We start from the raw sequence: 21,224 nt of genomic DNA, 5'->3' as shown, positions 1-21,224 counted from the left end.
TTGGGAGGTTTACTCTAAGATACCTGCTGTCTGCCTTGTTCATTAAACTGTCCGGTGGCTATGTTTTTAAATGAGGTGCAACAAATTGGATAAGATAGCGTAGCCATACGCACCATCCTCCTTCTCCTCCTGAGCAATATCAGCCACGATATCGTCTATGGTGTCGGGCACGGTATTGCACTGCTCTCCCTGCAGATTGGAAGAACATGGATCAACATCACAGTGCCTGATAAGATCCACCATTTGCCATCTGATCACTATCACGCTAAGCCCGGCAAAAAAAGAAGAAGAAGAAGAAAAAAAGAAAGATTCTCCGGGGGCAGATGATTGTAAACTAGCTGGCTAGAGGCAATCCCACGCTTTACCCCACTCAAAAGCCTTGAGATGAGATTCTTCCCAGCTGTGAGATAGAGATGAAACATCTGGTGTGGAATATTAAGTGTTCTGGATCATGCCGATAAGTTCCAGAATGGATTATTATAGAATCGAATCCTCCAAACACTGTCATTTGAAGGGTAACAGATGTGTTATGAGCGGAGTTTTCGTGCATCACGACTGCTTGCCTTGACATATTTCTGTAAGCAATTGCTTTAGTTTGTTTAGCAAATGGACTTTTATGATTCAGCAATTCAGGGTCAGTAACTACATTAAACAACACAGCTGTTCATGGGGAATGTTTAAAAAAACAGGGAATAGACATTAACAGATTCTTAAAAGAACATACGCAATGTTATGGCCAATAACCAACAAATATTAAAATGTTATATCATTTTGTCTAAACAAATTACATATAAAATCATGTTAAATGCTACAAGTGAATTTAGTGATACATTTTCAGGATTCTTTGATGAATAGAAAGTTCAAAAGAATAGCATTTATTTGAAATAGATTTATTTGTGTAACATGGCCTTTTTGAAAGGACGCCTAGACTTTTCTTGACATAAAAGCTTACAGAAGCTACATTTTTGAGAGTATCATCCTCAAATTTTAATCAAAACATGATCAGACATTCAGTTTTATATTTAGGTTATTTTCAAGCTCTTAACACTTTTGATAATCTCAATGCACCCTTGCTGAATAAAATATTACTTTCTTTTAACTTCTTAACCCACAGCGGATTGTGGGCGGGTGTTGACGGAAGTGGGCGTGTCTGTACTTTTATTTACTTTTGTTTTATACAACATATTTAATCAACTATCACAAACTATGCATCGTTTGAAAGGTTAAACACTCAAGATTCATGTTCTGAACTTGTTTTTGCAATAAATACACCAGAGAGGAAAGGGTTAAATGAAATGCTAAAGGACCGGCCATGTAAACATTAAAATAATAAACGCAGTACTCATCTTTCATCACCTGTCGTTCAGATCAGATCAGACAAAACCAAAAAACACCAGCATACATGTCAGTGTAAGGGTCCACTCTTCAGAATGCATCCCACTTTTTAATCCAAAATAACGAAAAAATAGGGAAAAACTAAAAATCCTCCTTTGTTTGCATGAGCGTTTTAAGTTAGAGTAATCAATCAGTAGTCAGTATTCTGGCGATATCCCCTGCAAGCTTAGTCTCTTCCGCATAATATGAATCCTCCCAGGTCTCTCTCCTTCAATCACAGGCTTTCTGATGAGTCATTATATACAGGAAGCGCATTACTGACTCTGCCAGGTGTCAGTCAAAGCACCCATGGTTTTCGTTGGATAAAGTCAGTCAATTCCTAGCCAATGCCTTGCCAGCAAAGGTTTGATTGATCGAAGTAGTAACCAATCAAAAGGCTTTATCGTGCGAAGTGTTTGTAAGCATTATTGGCGAATATTACTCTTGCTCACCTTCTCCATGACACCGGCGGGGCCTGACAGTTTTTTCGCACACACCGCAATGGAGCGCGCAGACTCTATGACTGACACTTCTTATCAACTAAATGAGTTTTTTACACTTAAATAGTTGCTTTAGTTTTTCTGTTATTCCATTATAATTTGCAATTTATTGCAGATTTATTTGAATGAAAAACTACTCTTTACAATTACAAATGTTCTGAAATAAATGGCCTTTTTGAAAGGACGCCTAGACTTTTCTTGACATAAAAGCTTACAGAAGCTACATTTTTGAGAGTATCATCCTCAAATTTTAATCAAAACATGATCAGACATTCAGTTTTATATTTAGGTTATTTTCAAGCTCTTAACATTAAAGTCTCATAAATGTTTTATTTATCCTCAAAAATAAAGTCCCTTACATGTATATTTTACCATATTTTACTCTGTTTCAATATTACTTTGAGTTATTATGACTCTTGGGTACCACAATTTCAGGTGTCTAGTTCAAAATAAGACCAGATTTATGAATATAGACCATAGGGTTTAAGAGCTGCAGTCATTTTTATTTGGGTATGTCGTTTTCAGAAAATTCTCAAAAATAGGGGCGCAGAAACAGCCCTCAAACAAATAAATAAATTTCAGTTGATTTTAAGGACTTTTAGTATAGATTAGATAATGCAACCTGCTGACAATTACATCGTAAACTACACGGTACAATCTGATTGGTTCCTGTTGCATCTGCAGTCAATGAGCTTTCTGCTCAACATTTAAATAGTTGGTCAGTTTGCAGTGCGCTGTTAAGAGTTCCTCTGAAACCCTCCACCTTCCCCAGCTCCACCTGTATAGATCTGCTACAGGTAATTTGTGCAGACAAAATACATTAACATTGCTATATCCATTACCATGCTAAACTCTTCGAGAGTCATGATAGAACAACAACTATAAACTAAAAAGACATGAACATTTAAAAAATGTTAGCTTTTAAAATCACCTTTCTTGCGATTCTCTCCACTACCACTCGGGCGAGGGGTGCCATGGGGCCACCGGAGGGGTCATAAAAGGGACTCTGTGGGTGATCCAAACTGGTGAGGGGTCGAATCCGCTCCTGGGGATTGCTGGGTTTATTGGGAGACTTGGATACAAATATCAAGTGGTGGGTGACAGGAGAGAGAGGGGAGAGAAGGAAAGAGAAAAAGAGAGGTAGAGTATGTGACTTTTCGATGCCATCTGCCAGGGCCTCCCACCTTTCAACTCCATATGCATCATTCATTCACTCTGTAATATTCCCTCTATGAGTGATTTATGGCCTTGTTTCCTGCCTCTGCACTTTGGGTCACCTGACAGTTACTTGCGTTCCACTCCAACGCCTTCAGAGAAACGCTGCAAAACAAAGACCAACTGCTGCTCCAACTGTTCGGTTAAGCTGAGTTCAACTTCTAAAGCTTCAACTTTTTATTTCTTTCAAGGAACAACTTAGGACTGTCTTGTACCAGCAGGGGGCAGCGTGTCAAGCACTGGTTCCACTTAGCATTTGGGATGTGCAAAGACTGAAGGGCTCGAGTAAATATTAAGATGTTATTGACATTAGAAGCAACATAGGGCACAGTGAAGAAACTGCCTTATTTGCACACTCTTTTTTCTTTGCTGTATTTATTTATTTAACTAGTGTAGCCTTGGATTATGTATATTCATAAGCAGTAAACTAAAAATATGTGCTACAAAGTAGCTTTTGCTTATATAATTTCCACATTAAACCTTCAGGGCAAAACAAAATATTATTCCATCATAATTAAGGCTGTCAAAGTTAATGTGTTAATGCATGTGATTAAACATTTTAAAAACATTTTTATGCCATTAAATCTTTTATTTAATTTGACATTATAACCTTCGTTCTGTTATGTGTGACTTATGTGACACATATGTGAAACAACTGATCATAAACTTAAGAGCTGATTGGAACTAATCAGGGTGCACATTACTTTTTAAATCATATTTTTTAATATATTTTAACATTTTAATTATTATTATTTTATTAATAATAATATATTATTATTATTTTGAAAACTATCTGAACAATGTGCAAATGTGTTATTTAGTTTTCTCACGGTATGTTCTAAATGTGATGATGTAATCACTCTATAAAAGCTGACCTCATAAGTGACCCCGCTGTCAGTACCGGCGTCCCACGGCACCAGATCCTTCACCAGTCTCTGGACCCAGCCGCAATCCCTGGTGCAAAGGTCCTCCCCAGACAATCCCACGTTCCAGTCAGGGCTGGGGCCCAACATGGTCAGGAATGACATGAGATGACGGACTCGATCCACCGAGAACTCAGCCGAGGGGGCGGCACGCCTGAGAGGAGATGAGGGAAAAGGTGAAGCCAGCTAAAAATAAAGTTGTTGTTTCAAAGGAAGGCCTGTACACAAACATAGCGCCACTTACAAGAAGTCTGTGTCATGTATTATTCGCTAAGGCATAATTTGTTAGAATCCATGCAGATGGTAATTAATCAAACTAATTGCCCTGATAACAAACTATCACCAAAGCAACTGTTGCCATTTGAGCGGAGCAGACTGCGCGTTTGAAGATGTTACTTGGATCTATTGATTAACACATTAAATATTCATCATGAAACCAGCACCTTATGACTCTCATAGCCCACATTTGAGAGCAGAAGAAAGAGGAAGAGAGAGAGAGAGCCATGCATTCCAGGCAGATGAGAATTAAACTCAAGTTTTGAAATCAAAACCAAGGACTATGCCCAAAGACATGCACAATGTCTGCAACAATAAGTAAATAAAATCAAAGGATGAATGGGGTACAATAAGCTTAAAGGCGCAAACGCAAACCGTTGATACTCGGTTGAGACGACTACAATATAATTGGATACTGAGAACTTGTATAACTAATTAAATAAATGTAACCCTAATATCCCTGGACCTGTGTTTTAAATGCAACAAGCTTCAAGGTACTTTATTTCACTGTATGTGGGAATGTCATTTTGGGGTGGGGTGACTCAATGTTTCTCTGTTTACTTCTTCTCCAATTCATCTAAGCCAGGGATGGGCAACGTCAGTCCTGGAGGGCCACTGTCCAGCAGAGTTTAGCTCCAACCCTGATAAAAACTCACCTGCATGTAGCTTTCTAATAATCCTGAACGCCTTGAGTAGCTGGTTCAGGTGTGTATGATTAGGGTTGGACTGTGTAGCTAGTATCCAAGCAGACAGCTGCTCTCTGTCTATTAAAGAAAGTAAGTTGGTGGACTTATGTCTATTTCAAACCAGATGTTCAATTGTACGGAGCCCCTGAAGGGACATGGTGGTTGGAAAAAAATATGCGTTGGGAGAAAGTTTGCGTTTGCTGGAGGAAAAATTATTTGTCAATGCTTTTGCATTCTCTCGAGAACCTGAGAAACTGCGTTCGCTCGCAAAACTTTTTGAGCTCTTTGAAAGCGAATGCAAAGTTTCTCGGGGGAACGCAAAGGTTTTGCAAGGGAAGGCAACGTTTCTCGGGGAGACGCAAAACTTTTGCTAGAGAATGCAGAAGCATGGAAAAATTATTTGTCATATTGTTTTCCTTCACCATGTTCCTTTAGGGGCTCCGTACTATGTTGGAAGAACATTAGCTGCCTTTCCGTTGGACTATGGCTGAAAGACTTTGTAGGAAGGAAGAAAGTATCTGAATTTTATGATATCTAGGATGTGTTTTTGGACTTTGTTCAAGATGGAGATATTGAAGAGGCTCTGGATGTGTGAAGTTATGGAGCATATGTTCAAGTAGTACGAGAAATGTATGATATAAACTCAATCAAATCAAGTCACTTTTTAAATCAAATCAAGTCACTTTTTTTATAGTGCTTTATACAATACAGCTTTATAGGAACCTAACAGGAAAATAATTATTCAATGATGCATAAATTATAATTCAGTGATATACATACACAGATTAGGCATAACATTATGACCTAATATTGTGTTGGTCCCCCTTTTGCTGCCAAAACAGCCCTGACCCATCGAGGCATGGACTCCACTAGACCCCTGAAGGTGTGCTGTGGTATCTGGCACCAAGATATTAGCAGCAGATCCTTTAAGTCCTGTAAGGTGTGAGGTGGGGCCTCCATGGATCGGACTTGTTTGTTCAACACATCCCACAGATGCTCGACTGGATTGAGATCTGGGAAATTTGGAGACCAAGACAACACCTCAAACTCGTTGTGCTCCTCAAACCATTCCTGAACCATTTTTGCTTTGTAGCAGGGCACATTATCCTGCTGATAAAGGCCACAGCCACCAGGGAATACCATTTCCATGAAGGGTGTACATGGTCTGCAACAATGCTTAGGTAGGTGGTACGTGTCAAAGTAACATCCACATGGATGGCAGGACCCAAGGTTTCCCTGCAGAACATTTCCCAAAGCATCACACTGCCTCCGCCAGCTTGCCTTCTTCCCATAGTGCATCCTGGTGCCATGTGTTCCCCAGGTAAGCGACGCACACAGACCCAGCCATCCACATGATGTAAAAGAAAACGTGATTCATCAGAGCAGGACACCTTCTTCCATTGCTCCGTGGTTCAGATCTGATGCTCACGTGCCCATTGTTGGCAATTTCAGTGGTAGACAGGGGTCAACTTGGGCACCCTAACTGGTCTACGGCAATGCAGCCCCATACGCAACAAACTGCGATGCACTGTGTATTCTGACACTTTTCTATCAGAACCAGCATTAACTTCTTGAGCAATTTGAGCTACAGTAGCTTGTCTGTTTGATTGGACAACACGGCTCCAGCCTTCGCTCCCCCCGTGCATCAATGAGCCTTGGCCGCCCATGACCCTGTTGCCGGTTCACCACTGTTCCTTCCTTGGACCACTTTTGATAGATAATGACCACTGTAGTCCGGGAACACCCCACAAGAGCTGCAGTTTTGGAGATGCTCTGACCCAGTCGTCTAGCCATCACAATTTGGCCCTTGTCAAACTCACTGAAATCCTTACGCTTGCCCATTTTTCCTGCTTCTAACACATCTAACACACACTGTTGCCACTGATGCCTCTGGCTTGGCGTGCTCAGTTGGGGACACTAAATTTTTCAACTAAATTTTTAAATAAATCTAATTATTAAACTAAATAAACCATATAAACTAAATTACTGCTCTAATTACTGATCTAAAGCCCACACTGTCACTGTATGATAATTGAAATGAACTTATGACATTTTTTCTCCAGAATGGCTAGACAGCTGAATAAAATTATGCTGCATTATTTTCCTGTTTAACACTGTAAAGCTGCTTTGAAACAATCTGCATTGTTAAAAGCGCTATATAAATAAAGTTGACTTGACTTGACTTGACTTGGCATCAACTTTGAGGAAATTTTTTTCACTTGCTGCCTAATATATCCCACCCACTAACAGGTGTCGTGATGAAGAGATAATCAGTGTTATTCACTTCACCTGTAATAATGTTATGCCTGATCGGTGTATATATTAAGTTGAACAGTTCAATTAAGATATGTATACAAAAAGACAGCTGAGGTAAGAAAAACTAAAATGCCCGTTTAAAAAAAAGCTATTTTGCTTTTTAATAGTTTATCAAACATATCTAATAGGTCTAAAAAAAAGTGTGCCTCTTATGCTTTAAAAAAAGTTATGAGACACCACAGTGTGCCCTATTGGTGGAAAGTGCCTTGTACATTTGACTTATGGTTAGAAATAATTAGCATCTGCCATTCCATCCCCTCTTCATGGGGTAAATTGGTTGTGGTAATTGACAGTCTGATGTTAAAATAGGTCAAGAGAATGTCCTGATGTATTGGAGCTGGAGGGAGGCCATTAACCTCAATCGCAAAAGCACCGCGGGGGAAATGCTACTCTCATCAAAAAACGGAAGCCTTCGCTAAACAAAACCGCACATAAAATATTAACCGCCTCGTTAGTGTGCGGGAAAGAAACATCTACATACCCAGCAGGTGCTGAAAAGAGGTTTTTTTTTTCATGAACCAGACAACCTTGTTGTTTTCCACTAAAAAATACTCACCCAGGAGAGAGAAGACAACGGAAAGATTTGGAAATGTACCCTACCGTACACTAAGTCACACTTGGTTTTATATTTTATCATATGAGCTAATGCAATGACATTCCTACATTTTTTAAGTGTGGCTAAAGTGTCAAAATACTTTTTGGTGCCTCGGTATAAATGTAAAAGTACCAAAGACATGCAAACTTACACATTAAGAGGCTGCCAGGCGGGCCACTGGGCTTTGGTTTTGATAACTGTCAAAACATCATCACCCTGAGAGAGAGAGAGAGAGAGAGACGGAGAGAAACAGACAGAAAAAGAGAATTTGAATTTTTATTGCAGCCTATATATAGAACGACAAGTGTGCTGAGACAAAACAGCAAGGATTTTGTGTTCTACTTTCTTCAATTTGTCTATCTTTCCACCACTACGAAAAGAAATGTTTCTTTTCCATGCTTTATTTCCCCCTAAAGCTCTGAAAATATTATATTCATGACAGTACTCCTCTTCTGGTTGTGTGTTTAAGATTTCTGCTATTGATCCATTTGTTGTTGTTGTTATGTGATACCTTGACTCAAGGGAAAAAGACACCATGCTTTAACAATACTTTATTGAGAACCAAAAGAAACAGCGACAATAAAACCTCATTAGAAAGAACAGTCAAAGACACAAAGAAAGTAAGAGAGCGTGATTGAGACAAAAGCAACAGACAGAGATCGACAGGCACAGAAAGAGTAAGAAAGGCAAGCCCTGTATGTATTCATCAGGGGATGCTAGAGGCTGAAAGAAGTGTCTGACGATCTGTTCCAACATTCAGACATGATCCTGAAAGTACCAGTTACCGCTGACAGTTTCAGGTGCAATACTCAAGCATAATGGAGCTTGTGCCATATCGGTTCATTATCTAGACCTCTGTCTGATAATTCACTGCACACTGAGAGAGTGTTTAGTTTAAAGGGGCACTATTACGCTTTTTCACGTTTTCAACTTTAGTTAGTGTGTAATGTTGCTGTTTGAGCACAAAAAAAATATCTGCAAGGTTACAAAGCTCAAAGTCCACTCCAAAGGGAGATATTTTATTTAACAGAAACCACTTTCCAAGAACTACAACGAACGACTTGACAACTTACACGCAAGTTAATCGCCTTTATAAACTAATGTGCTGCTGCATTGTAACGCACATATACACACATAGCTCGCACACCACGTGTAGAGCGCACACACACAAACTTTCAGTAAAGCAGAAATGTATTGTCTGCATGGTTCTTATTTATCAATAAAAAAACTTTCAAGTTCAAGCATATATTTCTTAGTAACTAAAACCCACAACTTCACTATTAGTAGAGAGACGCTGCCATATAGAATTAATTCACACGCAATCGCTCTCACACTAATGCATTCTTATAAATATAATCTTTTATGGTCCTTTCACACTGGACACGATTTTGACACGCAAATAATTTGCGCGATGGTTTTATTTTTTGATCAGCTGTTTGTGTAACGAGTGCTTCCACATTGAACGCGAATGTGCTGCGGCAACAAACTTTAATTTTTTTCGTTTCGATGTCGATTTTTTTTTTACTCTAGCAGCGACAGAAATGGCTTCAACCAATCACATACAAGGAAACAAAAGGTGACGAAATGTCCAGTTGATGTCACTAGCTGCTATTCAATCAACATTAGTCTTTGCCAGGCATCGCATTTCTCAAGTGATTACAGCTGTAGTTGTAGTTACAGCTGTACAGGTGCAGCTGTGTTTGCCCACTGTAGGCTACAGACAACGAGAACAACCTTTTGAGTTAAAACTCGTTGATTTTTTTTCTAAACCTTGTATCCACGGCTATGGAAAGTGAACGTGTTTCCGTCAGTACGACTGTGAAACTTAAATGTTTACATTGTGACTCAACTGGAAACATAGCTGAGTTTTAGCTCCTGTACAAGATTAGCATACTCCCCTTCAGTTCTTTTAAAGGTCCCATTGCATGACATTTTCATTTTATGTTTTCTTAACATTAATATGAGTTCCCCTAGCCTGTATATGGTCCCCAAGTGGCTAGAGATTTTGATAGGTGTAAACCAAGCTCTGGGTTTTCTGCTCTGCCTTTGAGAAAATGAGAGCTCAGACGAGCCGATCTGGAATCTTCCCTATATGCCATCATACGGGGAAACGTTACCACCCCTTCCTCTGCTTTGCCCGCCCAGAGAATTTGGAGAAAATGGATTCCATTTATCAGTCGCGATGTCAGCACAGGCTTTACAAACAGACTTTTACCATATGGATTCGAGAGCACCGCCACAAACAGTGAGTACCAGTGTTCATTAATAACCGATCTGTGATCAGTAATTTCTGATATGTAGCTTATCATTCAAGTTCACGCAGACTTTCTTTCTAAATCGTTTAATACTGTCAGTCCCGCCGCTGGCTGCCTTGATGCCCTAAGCGTAATGCATCAGTGAATCAAGCCAGTGACTAAACGATCAACTTCACATCGTTTCTGTAAGTAGAATGAAACAAATCTGTTATTTCAAGTTTGATTAGGCGCAAGATTAGCGATCAAAGAACACTCTCTTTATAACGTTCAGATCTGTCAATCACACGTCGCGAGTGTATCTGCACACTTGCACTTGTCGTGTTGGCTGTTAGTTGTGGTGAAAGCATTTTGTGAGAGAAAACGTGTTGCAATGACGAGATCACTGCATTCACGCGATCAACAGACTGCATGTGTACTCAATGCTCATCACTGCAGCTTTTCATGTGATGGCCACATAATCCAATACTCATTTTAAATGCAAAGATGTCAGCCAATCACAACAGTGATCTTTCACTGAAGTCTCACAGCAGACAGATCATTCAAGCCAGAGGGCTAATATCAGTATAGAAAAAATGCTTTTTATTTCTAAATTATGACATTTTTTGATGTAAAAACCATACTAACAATAGAAGTACACCTCAGGAAACATTATAAATAAAATAAAAATCCATGCCTTCGGACCTTTAAGACTGGGTGCACCCAAAACCTTCTTTAAAAAAAAATGAAAAGCTCGTCTTCACTGAATGATGAAGTGTCCATGTTTTCTCAGCTGTCGCCATGAATGTTTTGGAATGTTGGAGCTCTGAAACGTCACAGACATCGTAAATTCTTGTCGCGGCTGATGTGAATGATTTTGACGCGAACTATTTGCATGCAAAATATTTGCTTTTTCGCTTCACTTTTCCGTTACGCGTCCGGTGTGAAAGGGTCTTTACTGTGCTACTTTTTCTGATTATATCTGATTTAAAACGAGCAGGAATCTGTGAGAAATATAACCACCCTAAGCTGTTAGGTAGGAGCAATAGCCTTATGGGAAGCGCTAAAATGCCGTAACCTGTGTTCAAGCTCAAGGTTCAGGCTTATTTGTTTATTAATGACGTCATCAGTGACTAGTCAACGTCAACTTGACTTTCATCATATAAATGTCGACGTAAATTATCTCAAGTCGTTCAACCCCTAAGTAAGAGCTTTTGTGAGGACATTTTGTAATGACAGGCCACTTTGCAACAAAAACCGTTCAGCATATAGATTCAGGTTTGAAAGGCACTGAATATGGCCTGTGAAGTGTCTTTGAGACCCCTGACTTAACCTCAATCTATAGGCAGCAAGCGACCCGTCATTACAAATGTGCTCACAAAAACTCTTCCGTCAGATCAATGAAAGTGAGACTACTGAAAAATTAACATGCTGGTGGCAAACGCTCTTTTGATGCAGAGCTGAGTGAGGAAAATATCCACACTCACAGTTTGCCGCCCCAACATCAAACAGATGTACAAAGTGAGTTGGTAAATTCCTAATGGCCTGCGTGAATTACATTAACGCAAAGACAACCGATACAAAGCAGCATAAAAATCAATATTCACTTGCTTACTCAATGCTTATTGGATCGTTCCATGCAGATTTAGTTTGGGAGTTTAAAAACAGCCATCAGTTTAGGTCAAGTGCACTAAAAGTACATTTGCTGTTACTGCATTTATCTTCAGAAATAGCACACACAGGCCACACGGGTCAACAAAGACATATTGTTGTGCATTCAACTTCTATATTTATCGACGCACTAACTGGCTCAACAATAGACCCACTTTGCAACAGAAATTCCATAACAGCTGCTACCAAACAAAGATCTCTGGGAGAAGTAAGAGTGTGTAGCGGCCTCCAAGACTTTTGGCATTGTTGGCATTTTCGTGAGAAATACACAGCTGCCTTGAAGTAATTAAGCAATTAATCTGCTAATTGGCCAGATTGATGAATATATTTCAAAGAGGCAGATGGTGCTGCACATGCTTGAGGATGTTGATTTACGGTCCACCACTTTGGAATTTTCTTTCGTATTCGAACCAAAAAGAAATACATGAAATGAAATGGGCCAAATGGACTTCACTTCTGCTTATTCTGAGGATTTATCAAGTGTACTTAGGTTGACAACCTGGGAGAGAAATCTCAAAGGAAATCGCCAAACCGCTGAACCAAAAAACAAACCGGTCCAGTGCTCTGAACATGAACATCGATTGTGGTGCAAAATAATAATAATACATCTGGGCCAGACACTAAGTTCTTCTGAAGCTTTTTGTCCTCCTTGCGGGTTTTAAGGAGGGATGTACCAGAGAAGCTTCAAGAAAACAGAAAGACATTTTGCTCAAGGCTGACTGGCGATTTTTCAGCCTTTGAGAGAGTCTAGAGCTCCCTAAAGGCTCACGTCTGTCTCCAGTCCAACTTTCACCTTGAGGCAAGTGCACTTTTAGTTTTGCTTTGGTCACAAACTTATTCTCAATTCTTCAGACCGGTCGCTAGCATTCACATACAGGTCACATGCATTGGCCAGGTGTTTGTTTTGCGGATGCAGATATCCTGTGTATTGCTGTATGAATGCTAATGACAGTATTAATTTACAGTGTTTAAAGGGACAGTTCACCCAAAATTCGGTCGCCATTTACTCTCTAAATTGTCCTTACAATGAAAGTCGATGGGGTCCAAAACAACACTGGAGACATTTCAAAAGTTCCACAGAAGAAAAATTCATACATGTTTATAACAACATGAGGGTGTGTAAACAATGACAATGTAAACAATGTGAGAATTATAATTTTTAGGTGAATTATTACATTAAGGCAAGACATTACAGGCAAAACCAGTGTTTTTCGGGCACTGGTCATTCGTGCGATTTTGGGATTCAATAACTTTCAGACCAATGGAAAGAAAACATCCAAAACCCACATCTAAGTGTTTATTTTATTACACTTTATCTATTTACGACTGAAGATTTTAATTACAAAACATATATATTTAAAAGCCGTTGTCAGAAATCTCAACTTCAGTAGCAAACTAAAACTGTTGACCATACTTTTCAGTTTTATTCCTATCTCTGAAGGTTTTTACACAAGGGCATTCGCATGATTTATATAACATTTTATTCCTAAAAATATGGTGAATATTTTGACAGTTTTTTTTAGATTTATGCATGCAGTGATAAAAAGAGATATCCCAAATATAAAAAACCTTTAACTCTAATATGTCAACAAAACCAAACAAGAATTTTGAACATAGCTTTATCCGATGTTCAGATTTAATTACATAATGTTCCATTTGCATGTTTAAACAAAACACTTGTAATGCAAAACAATTGATTTAATGTATTATGATTAATGAACTGGGGAAAGTATGGTGATATCTATTCGTTAAAATTTTTCACCCTGTTCACCTGTAGTGTCCTGCCTGAAATTTCTCAGGACGTCGGATAAGAAGGACAACTGTTGACTTTCATTTGCACACAGTGAATTTGCTTGTGGGCCATCCTTGCTGTGCAGCAAATGAGAACTGTGTCACTCTGGGTCCCAGGCTGCTGTTTCTGAAAACGGGTTTTACACTTCACAGACTGTTGCCCCAAACTGACCCCAACCAAATTGCCGGGGGGGATGGAGCGAGACAGAAGAGGAGAGGAACAAAGGATGAGAGGTAGAGGAGTGTGACTGCTGAGAAGCCAAAGGGTCTCAGAGGGATGTTGGAGAAATGCCTCAGGGAAGGTCATATACACCATTCCATTTCTCCAGGCTTCAAAAGAGTCTCATATAAGCACACGACACAACCGACTGACAAGGCAACGGCTGCTTCTGAATGGCCGTAAATGGAGAAAGATGCCTTTTGCCCCATAATGGTGTAGTTATGGCATCTGAGTCAATGATATATAAGATAAAGAAAATGGAAAATAGTTTAAAATGATTTGCCAAGTTCTTAGAAACGTACTCTTTGCATTCATGTTGGTTTCGTACGTAGAGAAAAAAAATAATTTTCAAACAAAAGTTTATATTTAATGACTAAAAAATGTCATGGTGTGACCATTCAGTAAAAAAATAAGTATTTTCAATATATATATAATTATCTTTCAAGGTAGATTTTTTTCATACAGTTGATGTCATTAAATTTATAAAGAGGTTGTAACATGACATTGTACAATCTAAACTAACCTTGCCTTCTTTTTAAAATATTTATAATATTTTATGTTTATTTTATTTATTTATTTTGGTTTGGATTTGAAATAATTATATTAGTAATAATATAATTACTTAAGGGTTTCTTTTCAAAAATATTTATTATCTAATAATATTTTTCATCATTATAATATCATAACAGTTGTATCACCCTTAAATTATCAAAATTAATTTTAATTCAGATATTAAAATCATGTTCATCATAGATGTGTTTTTTATGTTATTATATCATAAAAGTTATTTTATGTACAAATAGCTTTTTTTCAGTTGTCTCACCCTAGAATTATGACTTTATGCCCCCAAAATATATAAGAATTCATTTTAATTCAAAAATTAAAATCATGTTCATCATAGAAGATGTGTATTCATGACATATTATTCACACATTGCATTTTTTAATTTATTTTTGAAAACAAAAATGAGAGTCATGTCATTGATCTACCAGCTAACCGGACCATGCTACACACACACACACACACAGAAATGAGAGTAGATGGACAGTGACAATGAAAAATATTGAGTTTCCTGGAAGTGCCACTCATTTGGCAAACAGCAATTACCAGTTGCCCAGAGCTAGGCAAGCGTATACTGAAGTTCTCTTCTGAATCACTTTTTTCAATCTACACTGCTTCTTTCAGAGTCATTGCTACTTATCACCCAATAACCTCCATTCAGAATAATCCTTCAACAGTCCTAGTACATTACCGGCACTTTTGTGTTGCCTTTTATTTCTGAATCATCTGTAATCTTGACCTTGATCAGGCCATTGTGCCCTGTGCTGCCAGTGACCGCAATTCCCGCAGGACGTGTCCGTCAGCTGCTGCTGAAACGAGTGCGGCAGGGTGGCAGTAATTGAGTTGTGCTCAGAGAGGTGTCAGTCAGAGCTAACAGTCTCACACTTGCAAGGCATCTGCACTATTTATTTTCACATCTAAATGATTTCAGCTTTAAAGAGTTCTTAGCAAAGAGGTTCTTTAAAACATATACACCGATCAGGCATAACATTATAACAGATCCTTCAGCAGAAGATCCTTCAAGTCCTGTACGTTGCAAGGTGGGGCCTCCATGGATCGGACTTGTTTGTTCAGCACATCCCACAGATGCTCGATTGGATTGAGATCTGGGAAATCTGGAGGCCAAGTCAACACCTCAAACTCTATGTTGTGCTCCTCAAACCATTCCTGAACCATTTTTGCTTTGTGGCAGGGCACATTATCCTGCTGAAAGAGGCCACAGCCACCAGGGTGTATAAGAAAGGGTGCACATGGTCTGCAACAATGCTTAGGTAGGTGGTACGTATCAAAGTAACATCCACATAGATGGCAGGACCCAAGGTTTCCCAGCAGAAAATTTCCCAAAGCATCACACTGTCTCTGCCAGCCCGCCTTCTTCCCATAGTGCATCCTGGTGCCATGTGTTCCCCAGGTAAGCAACGCACACGCACCCGGCCATCCACGTGATGTAAAAGAAAACTTGATTCATCAGACCAGGGGCCTCATTTATAAACGTTGCGTACGCACAAAAGAATGCGTACACCGCTCTCTACGCAATAATTGGTATTTATAAAAAGCAAACTTGACAGAAAAATGTGCGGTCCTTCACGCAAGCTCTGACCCAGGCGTACGCACAAAAACGGGTGAAATGAGAAATGGCGACACCATCGGCAGATGGAAAAAACACTTGAAAGTGTGTGAAACTGTAGAACGTTGTGTAAAAGAAATGGCAATACTGCCTCTCATAAATAACATGAAGACTTCACAAAGCAAGTCTTACAATTAACAGCCTACACAAACACCCGTTTGATCGATCTGCAGTGTAAAACAAACGAAAATTACAACAGAAATGCAAATTAACACATATTTGCAAAAAGAAAAGTGAAATATGTTCTGCATATAATATTCTGAAATATAATATTGCCATGTTATGCAATTCATTCTCATAAATAATATGGTAAACAGAACGAAATAATGTAGCCTACAAAACTGATATTCTCGTCAATGTGTCCGTCTGGCGGAGCAGATATAGATGCAATTAGATAGATAGATAGATAGATAGATAGATAGATAGATAGATAGATAGATAGATAGATAGATAGATAGATAGATAGATAGATAGATAGATAGATAGATAGATAGATAGATAGATAGATAGATAGATAGATAGATAGATAGATAGATAGATAGATAGATAGATAGATAGATAGATAGATAGATAGATAGATAGATAGATAGAGATTTATTAATTGTCCGCTGGGTAAAGTTGTTTTCATAGTAAAAATTTATTCATCAGCTACGGAATCATTTGGTTTTCATGCATATGCCTTTAGTTTGTTTTATTTTTGATAAAATAACATATGACGTATGTCTCAACCATTCAGAAAACTGCAAGAAATTACATTTGCACTGAACTATTTCCCAAATCCACGTAGATAATAGGGATAGGGATTAATAGGGATTCCCCAATAATTGCCGGCAGTCTCTCATCAAGAGGGGTCAGCTCCGGTGTCCCCTTTCCCCCACCCGTGGCAGACACACTCTGGCGATGGAGCGCTAGACGCTTTTTTGCCTCGACTTTGATGTCCGACCATTTTTTTTTAAATTTCGGCCATGGTCCGAGGTTGTGAGGCTACAGCATTTACGGCGTCTGCAACCTTTTGCCACTCAAGTGCCTTTTTGGCATTAGTAATGCCCACACTGTGCCCTCCAAACAAAATTGTTCTCCTCTTTTCCACCTCGCCAACGATAACTTCTACTTCACATTGGGACTATTTATGGGCAACTATGGGCGTGACATGAAGCCGCAAAAGCTGCGCTACATTTAGAATTGATTGTGATTTATTAAGGGAAAACTGCGTAGGATGTGCGTGCGCACGGTTTTATAAATCTGAATATTTCTGTGCATACGCGCGTCCTATGTTTCATCCGTACGCCACATCTGACGCAAATCCTACGCAAAGTTTTAAAAATGAGGCCCCAGGCCACCTTCTTCCATTGCTCCGTGGTCCAGTTCTGATGCTCAGGCGCCCACTGTTGGCACTTTCGGCGGTGGACAGGGGTCAGCATGGGCAACCTGACTGGTCTGCGGCTATGCAGCCCCATACGCAACAAACTGCGAGTATTCTGACACCTTTCTATCAGAACCAGGATTAACTTCTTGAGCAATTTGATCTACAGTAGCTCGTCTGTTTGATCGGACCATACAGGCCAGCCTTCGCTCCCCACGTGAATCAATGAGCCTTGGCCGCCCATAACCCTGTTGCCGGTTCACCACTATTCCTCCCTTGGACCACTTTTGATAGATACTGACCACTGCGGACCGGAAACACCCCACAATAGCTGCAGTTGTGGAGATGCTCTGACCCAGTCGTCTAGCCATAACAATTTGGCCCTTGTCAAACTCACTCAAATCCTTACGCTTGCCCATTTTTCCTGCTTCTAACACAACACCCATCCACTAACAGGTGCCGTGATGAAGAGATAATCAGTGTTATTCACTTCACCTGTCAGTGGTCATAATGTTATCGGTGTGTGATGTAAATTAATAGAAAATAAATGTCCAATCATGCTCAAAAGCTAACGTGATCATTTTAACAATCAGATGTAGATGCTATGTATTTTGGGAATTACTTTGTTTTTTTACTCCAGTGGCAAAAGTTTTTAATTAATAGCATTAGCAACACATGGCATATAGAGGACCTCAAAACTATTTGGTCAGCCCCATAAATTTTATTCTCGTAAAAACTAAAGACAAAGGCTTTATTTAATTGGAAGCTGTCCTTGGGTTGCAGGTTTATATATACACTTACAGTGAGGAAAATAAGTATTTGAACACCCTGCTATTTTGCAAGTTCTCCCACTTAGAAATCATGGAGGGGTCTGAAATTGTCATCGTAGGTGCATGCCCACTGTGAGAGACATAATCTAAAAACAAAAATCCAAAAATCACAATGTATGATTTTTTTACTATTTATTTGTATGATACAGCTGCAAATAAGTATTTGAACACCTGAGAAAATCAATGTTAATATTTGGTACAGTAGCCTTTGTTTGCAATTACAGAGGTCAAACGTTTCCTGTAGTTTTTCACCAGGTTTGCACACACTGCAGGAGGGATTTTGGCCCACTCCTCCACACAGATCTTCTCTAGATCAGTCAGGTTTCTGTTTGAGCTCCCTCCAAAGATTCTCTATTGGGTTTAGGTATGGAGACTGGCTAGGCCACGCCAGAACCTTGATATGCTTCTTACAGAGCCACTCCTTGGTTATCCTGGCTGTGTGCTTCGGGTCATTGTCATGTTGGAAGACCCAGCCTCGACCCATCTTCAATGCTCTAACTAAGGGAAGGAGGTTGTTCCCCAAAATCTCGCAATACATGGCCCCGGTCATCCTCTCCTTAATACAGTGTAGTCGCCCTGTCCCATGTGCAGAAAAACACCCCCAAAGCATGATGCTACACCCCCATGCTTCACAGTAGGGATGGTGTTCTTGGGATGGTACTCATCATTCTTCTTCCTCCAAACACATTTAGTGGAATTATGACCAAAAAGTTATATTTTGGTCTCATCTGACCACATGACTTTCTCCCATGACTCCTCTGGATCCTCCAAATGATCATTGGCAAACTTAAGATGGGCCTGGACATGTGCTGGTTTAAGCAGGGGAACCTTCCGTGCCATGCACGAGTTGGATTCTTACTGATTGTATGGGGTGGACAGGTGTCTTTATGCAGCTAACGACCTCAAACAGGTGCATCTAATTTAGGATAATAAATGGAGTGGAGGTGGACATTTTAAAGGCAGACTAACAGGTCTTTGAGGGTCAGAATTCTAGCTTATAGACAGGTGTTCAAATACTTATTTGCAGCTGTATCATACAAATAAATAGATAAAAAATCATACATTGTGATTTCTGTTTTTTTTTTTTTAGATTATGTCTCTCACAGTGGACATGCACCTACGATGACAATTTCAGACCCCTCCATGATTTCTAAGTGGGAGAACTTGCAAAATAGCAGGGTGTTCAAATACTTATTTTCATCACTGTATATATATGTTTATATAACCCTTATTTTCCTATAGTTTGACATTGTTGAAATGTATGAATCATTTGTGGCTGTCTTTTTGGCACACATTATTTTTAATTGGCCCTACTCAATAATAGTCTCTGTAAATCCCTATAGTCTATTGTTCACAAATTCACAATCTTCTGTATGGATCTGCTGAAAAGTGCATGATTTCACACTAGGGCAAAAAGTCCACCGTTCTTTCAAGTCCATTAAACAAAGACTCACTTTATCAGCAACAGATCTGGGATTGTTTAAAAGAAGAAAAAAGTTTAATGAGAATGCTATTCTCTGTAACTTTGCTGGTTAATGACTTGTGCGACTTTCAAAATCGAGATAAGGCTAAATCGATACCAACGACTTGCACTGTAAGAAACACAAAAAATAAAGATGTGATACTGAGTCATGATGAACTGGGCACTGTATGCAGCACAAGTCCAAACTTCACTGAAGATTATCGATTATTTGGGGTATGTATCAGGAGTACACGGCAAAAGATCTCTCAAGGACAAAAAAATCTCTCAATTAATACTGTAAACTATACAGGGAACTTTTTCAAAGGATAACTTTTTTAATGGCATAATTGTGTTGGCATAAAAATGGCATAATTACTTGTTTTTTGAAATTTAAATGGTGGCTGTCATAAAATCATGAGGGATTTATTCAAACAGGTTAAGTAAAATACAATGAATATGCAATATAGTGCATATATTTATCAAAATGCTCCTCTCTAGAGTACATTTTTCTAAATGACTAATGATGAGATAGACACTGAATGGCCCTTTCTGTTGTAAATGTAACATTACATGACATATTGTTAACAAGCTGTTTTATTGATGTATTTCCATGGTTGAAACACTGATTAAGCTATGAGACATGATATGGCTTTTGGTAAGTTGTATCTTTCAACATACCTTGGTTCTGTCACATGTCTGTCCTGTCTTGTGAAGCACATGTGGTGTGTTGTTGTTTTGGGCTGTGCTCGTGTCTTTGTCTGATCCCTCCCCCTTGTTATCTGATTAGTGTTTGATTTCTTCCACCTGTTCCCTCCTGATTTCTTCCCCTTTATATAGTTCCCATGTGCTCATAGTCTTTGTGGTTACGTTTGTCTTGTCTACGTGTTCCTTCCCTGTGATCCGCTCCCTGACTTCCCTTCCCTGTGATCCGCTCCCTGACTTTTTGGTTTGTTGTTTGGTTCTATTATGTTATGTTTTGTATTATATTATGTTTTCCCCCTTGTGGGTTTTTGTTTGTGTTTATGTTCATTTTTATATTAAATTCATTCCCATCCTGCACATGAGTCCTCACCTCAGTTTCCCTCAGCGTAACGTGACAGAACGTAACCACCATGCAGAGGACTCAGCAGGAAACGGTCCCACCACGTATGAACATTTTGGAGTGCTTTGCGTGGTGGGCTCGTCTCACTGAGGAGGCCAATAGGCTCCCTGTTCCGGTGGATTTGGTGCTGGTGGTCTCTAAGCGGAGGAGGAGAAGGAAGACTCCCTCCGTGACGACTCCGGGGGTCTCAGTTCCGGTGGTCCCTGTGCCGGTGGTCCCTGTGCCGGTGGTCCGTGTTCCGGTGATCCCTGTCCCGGTGGAGCGTGTCCCGGTGGTCCCTGTTCCGGTGGAGCGTGTCCCGGTGGTCCCTGTTCCGGTGGTCCCTGTTCCGGTGGTCCGTGTTCCGGTGATCCCTGTTCCGGTGGTCCCTGTTCCGGTGGACTCGGTGCCGGTGGTCCCTGTTCCGGTGGACTCGGTGCCGGTGGTCTCTAAGCGGAGGAGGAGAAGGAAGGCTCCCTCCGTGACGGCTCCGGGGGTCTCA

At 39.7% G+C, this 21,224-nt stretch overlaps 1 protein-coding gene across 2 annotated transcripts in view; it reads right to left on the bottom strand.

The window, feature by feature from the left end:
• The window catches only part of spon1b (spondin 1b), a 79,583-nt gene that overhangs the window by 12,209 nt on the left and 46,150 nt on the right, over positions 1–21,224 (bottom strand). For both annotated transcript variants that reach the window (XM_079809347.1, XM_079809346.1), the window contains exons 7-10: positions 8,037–8,101; positions 3,965–4,166; positions 2,806–2,946; positions 114–189 (exon numbers count right to left, since the gene is read on the bottom strand). In XM_079809347.1, the coding sequence (XP_079665473.1) occupies positions 114–189; positions 2,806–2,946; positions 3,965–4,166; positions 8,037–8,101 (484 nt within the window). The remainder of the gene's footprint in view (positions 1–113; positions 190–2,805; positions 2,947–3,964; positions 4,167–8,036; positions 8,102–21,224) is intronic.

Source organism: Gobio gobio, assembly GCF_949357685.1.
Source record: "Gobio gobio genome assembly, chromosome: 25".
NCBI classification, from domain to species: Eukaryota; Metazoa; Chordata; class Actinopteri; order Cypriniformes; family Gobionidae; genus Gobio; species Gobio gobio.
Note: the sequence above shows the minus strand (reverse complement) of the source record. Positions and strands in the feature narration are given on the sequence as shown.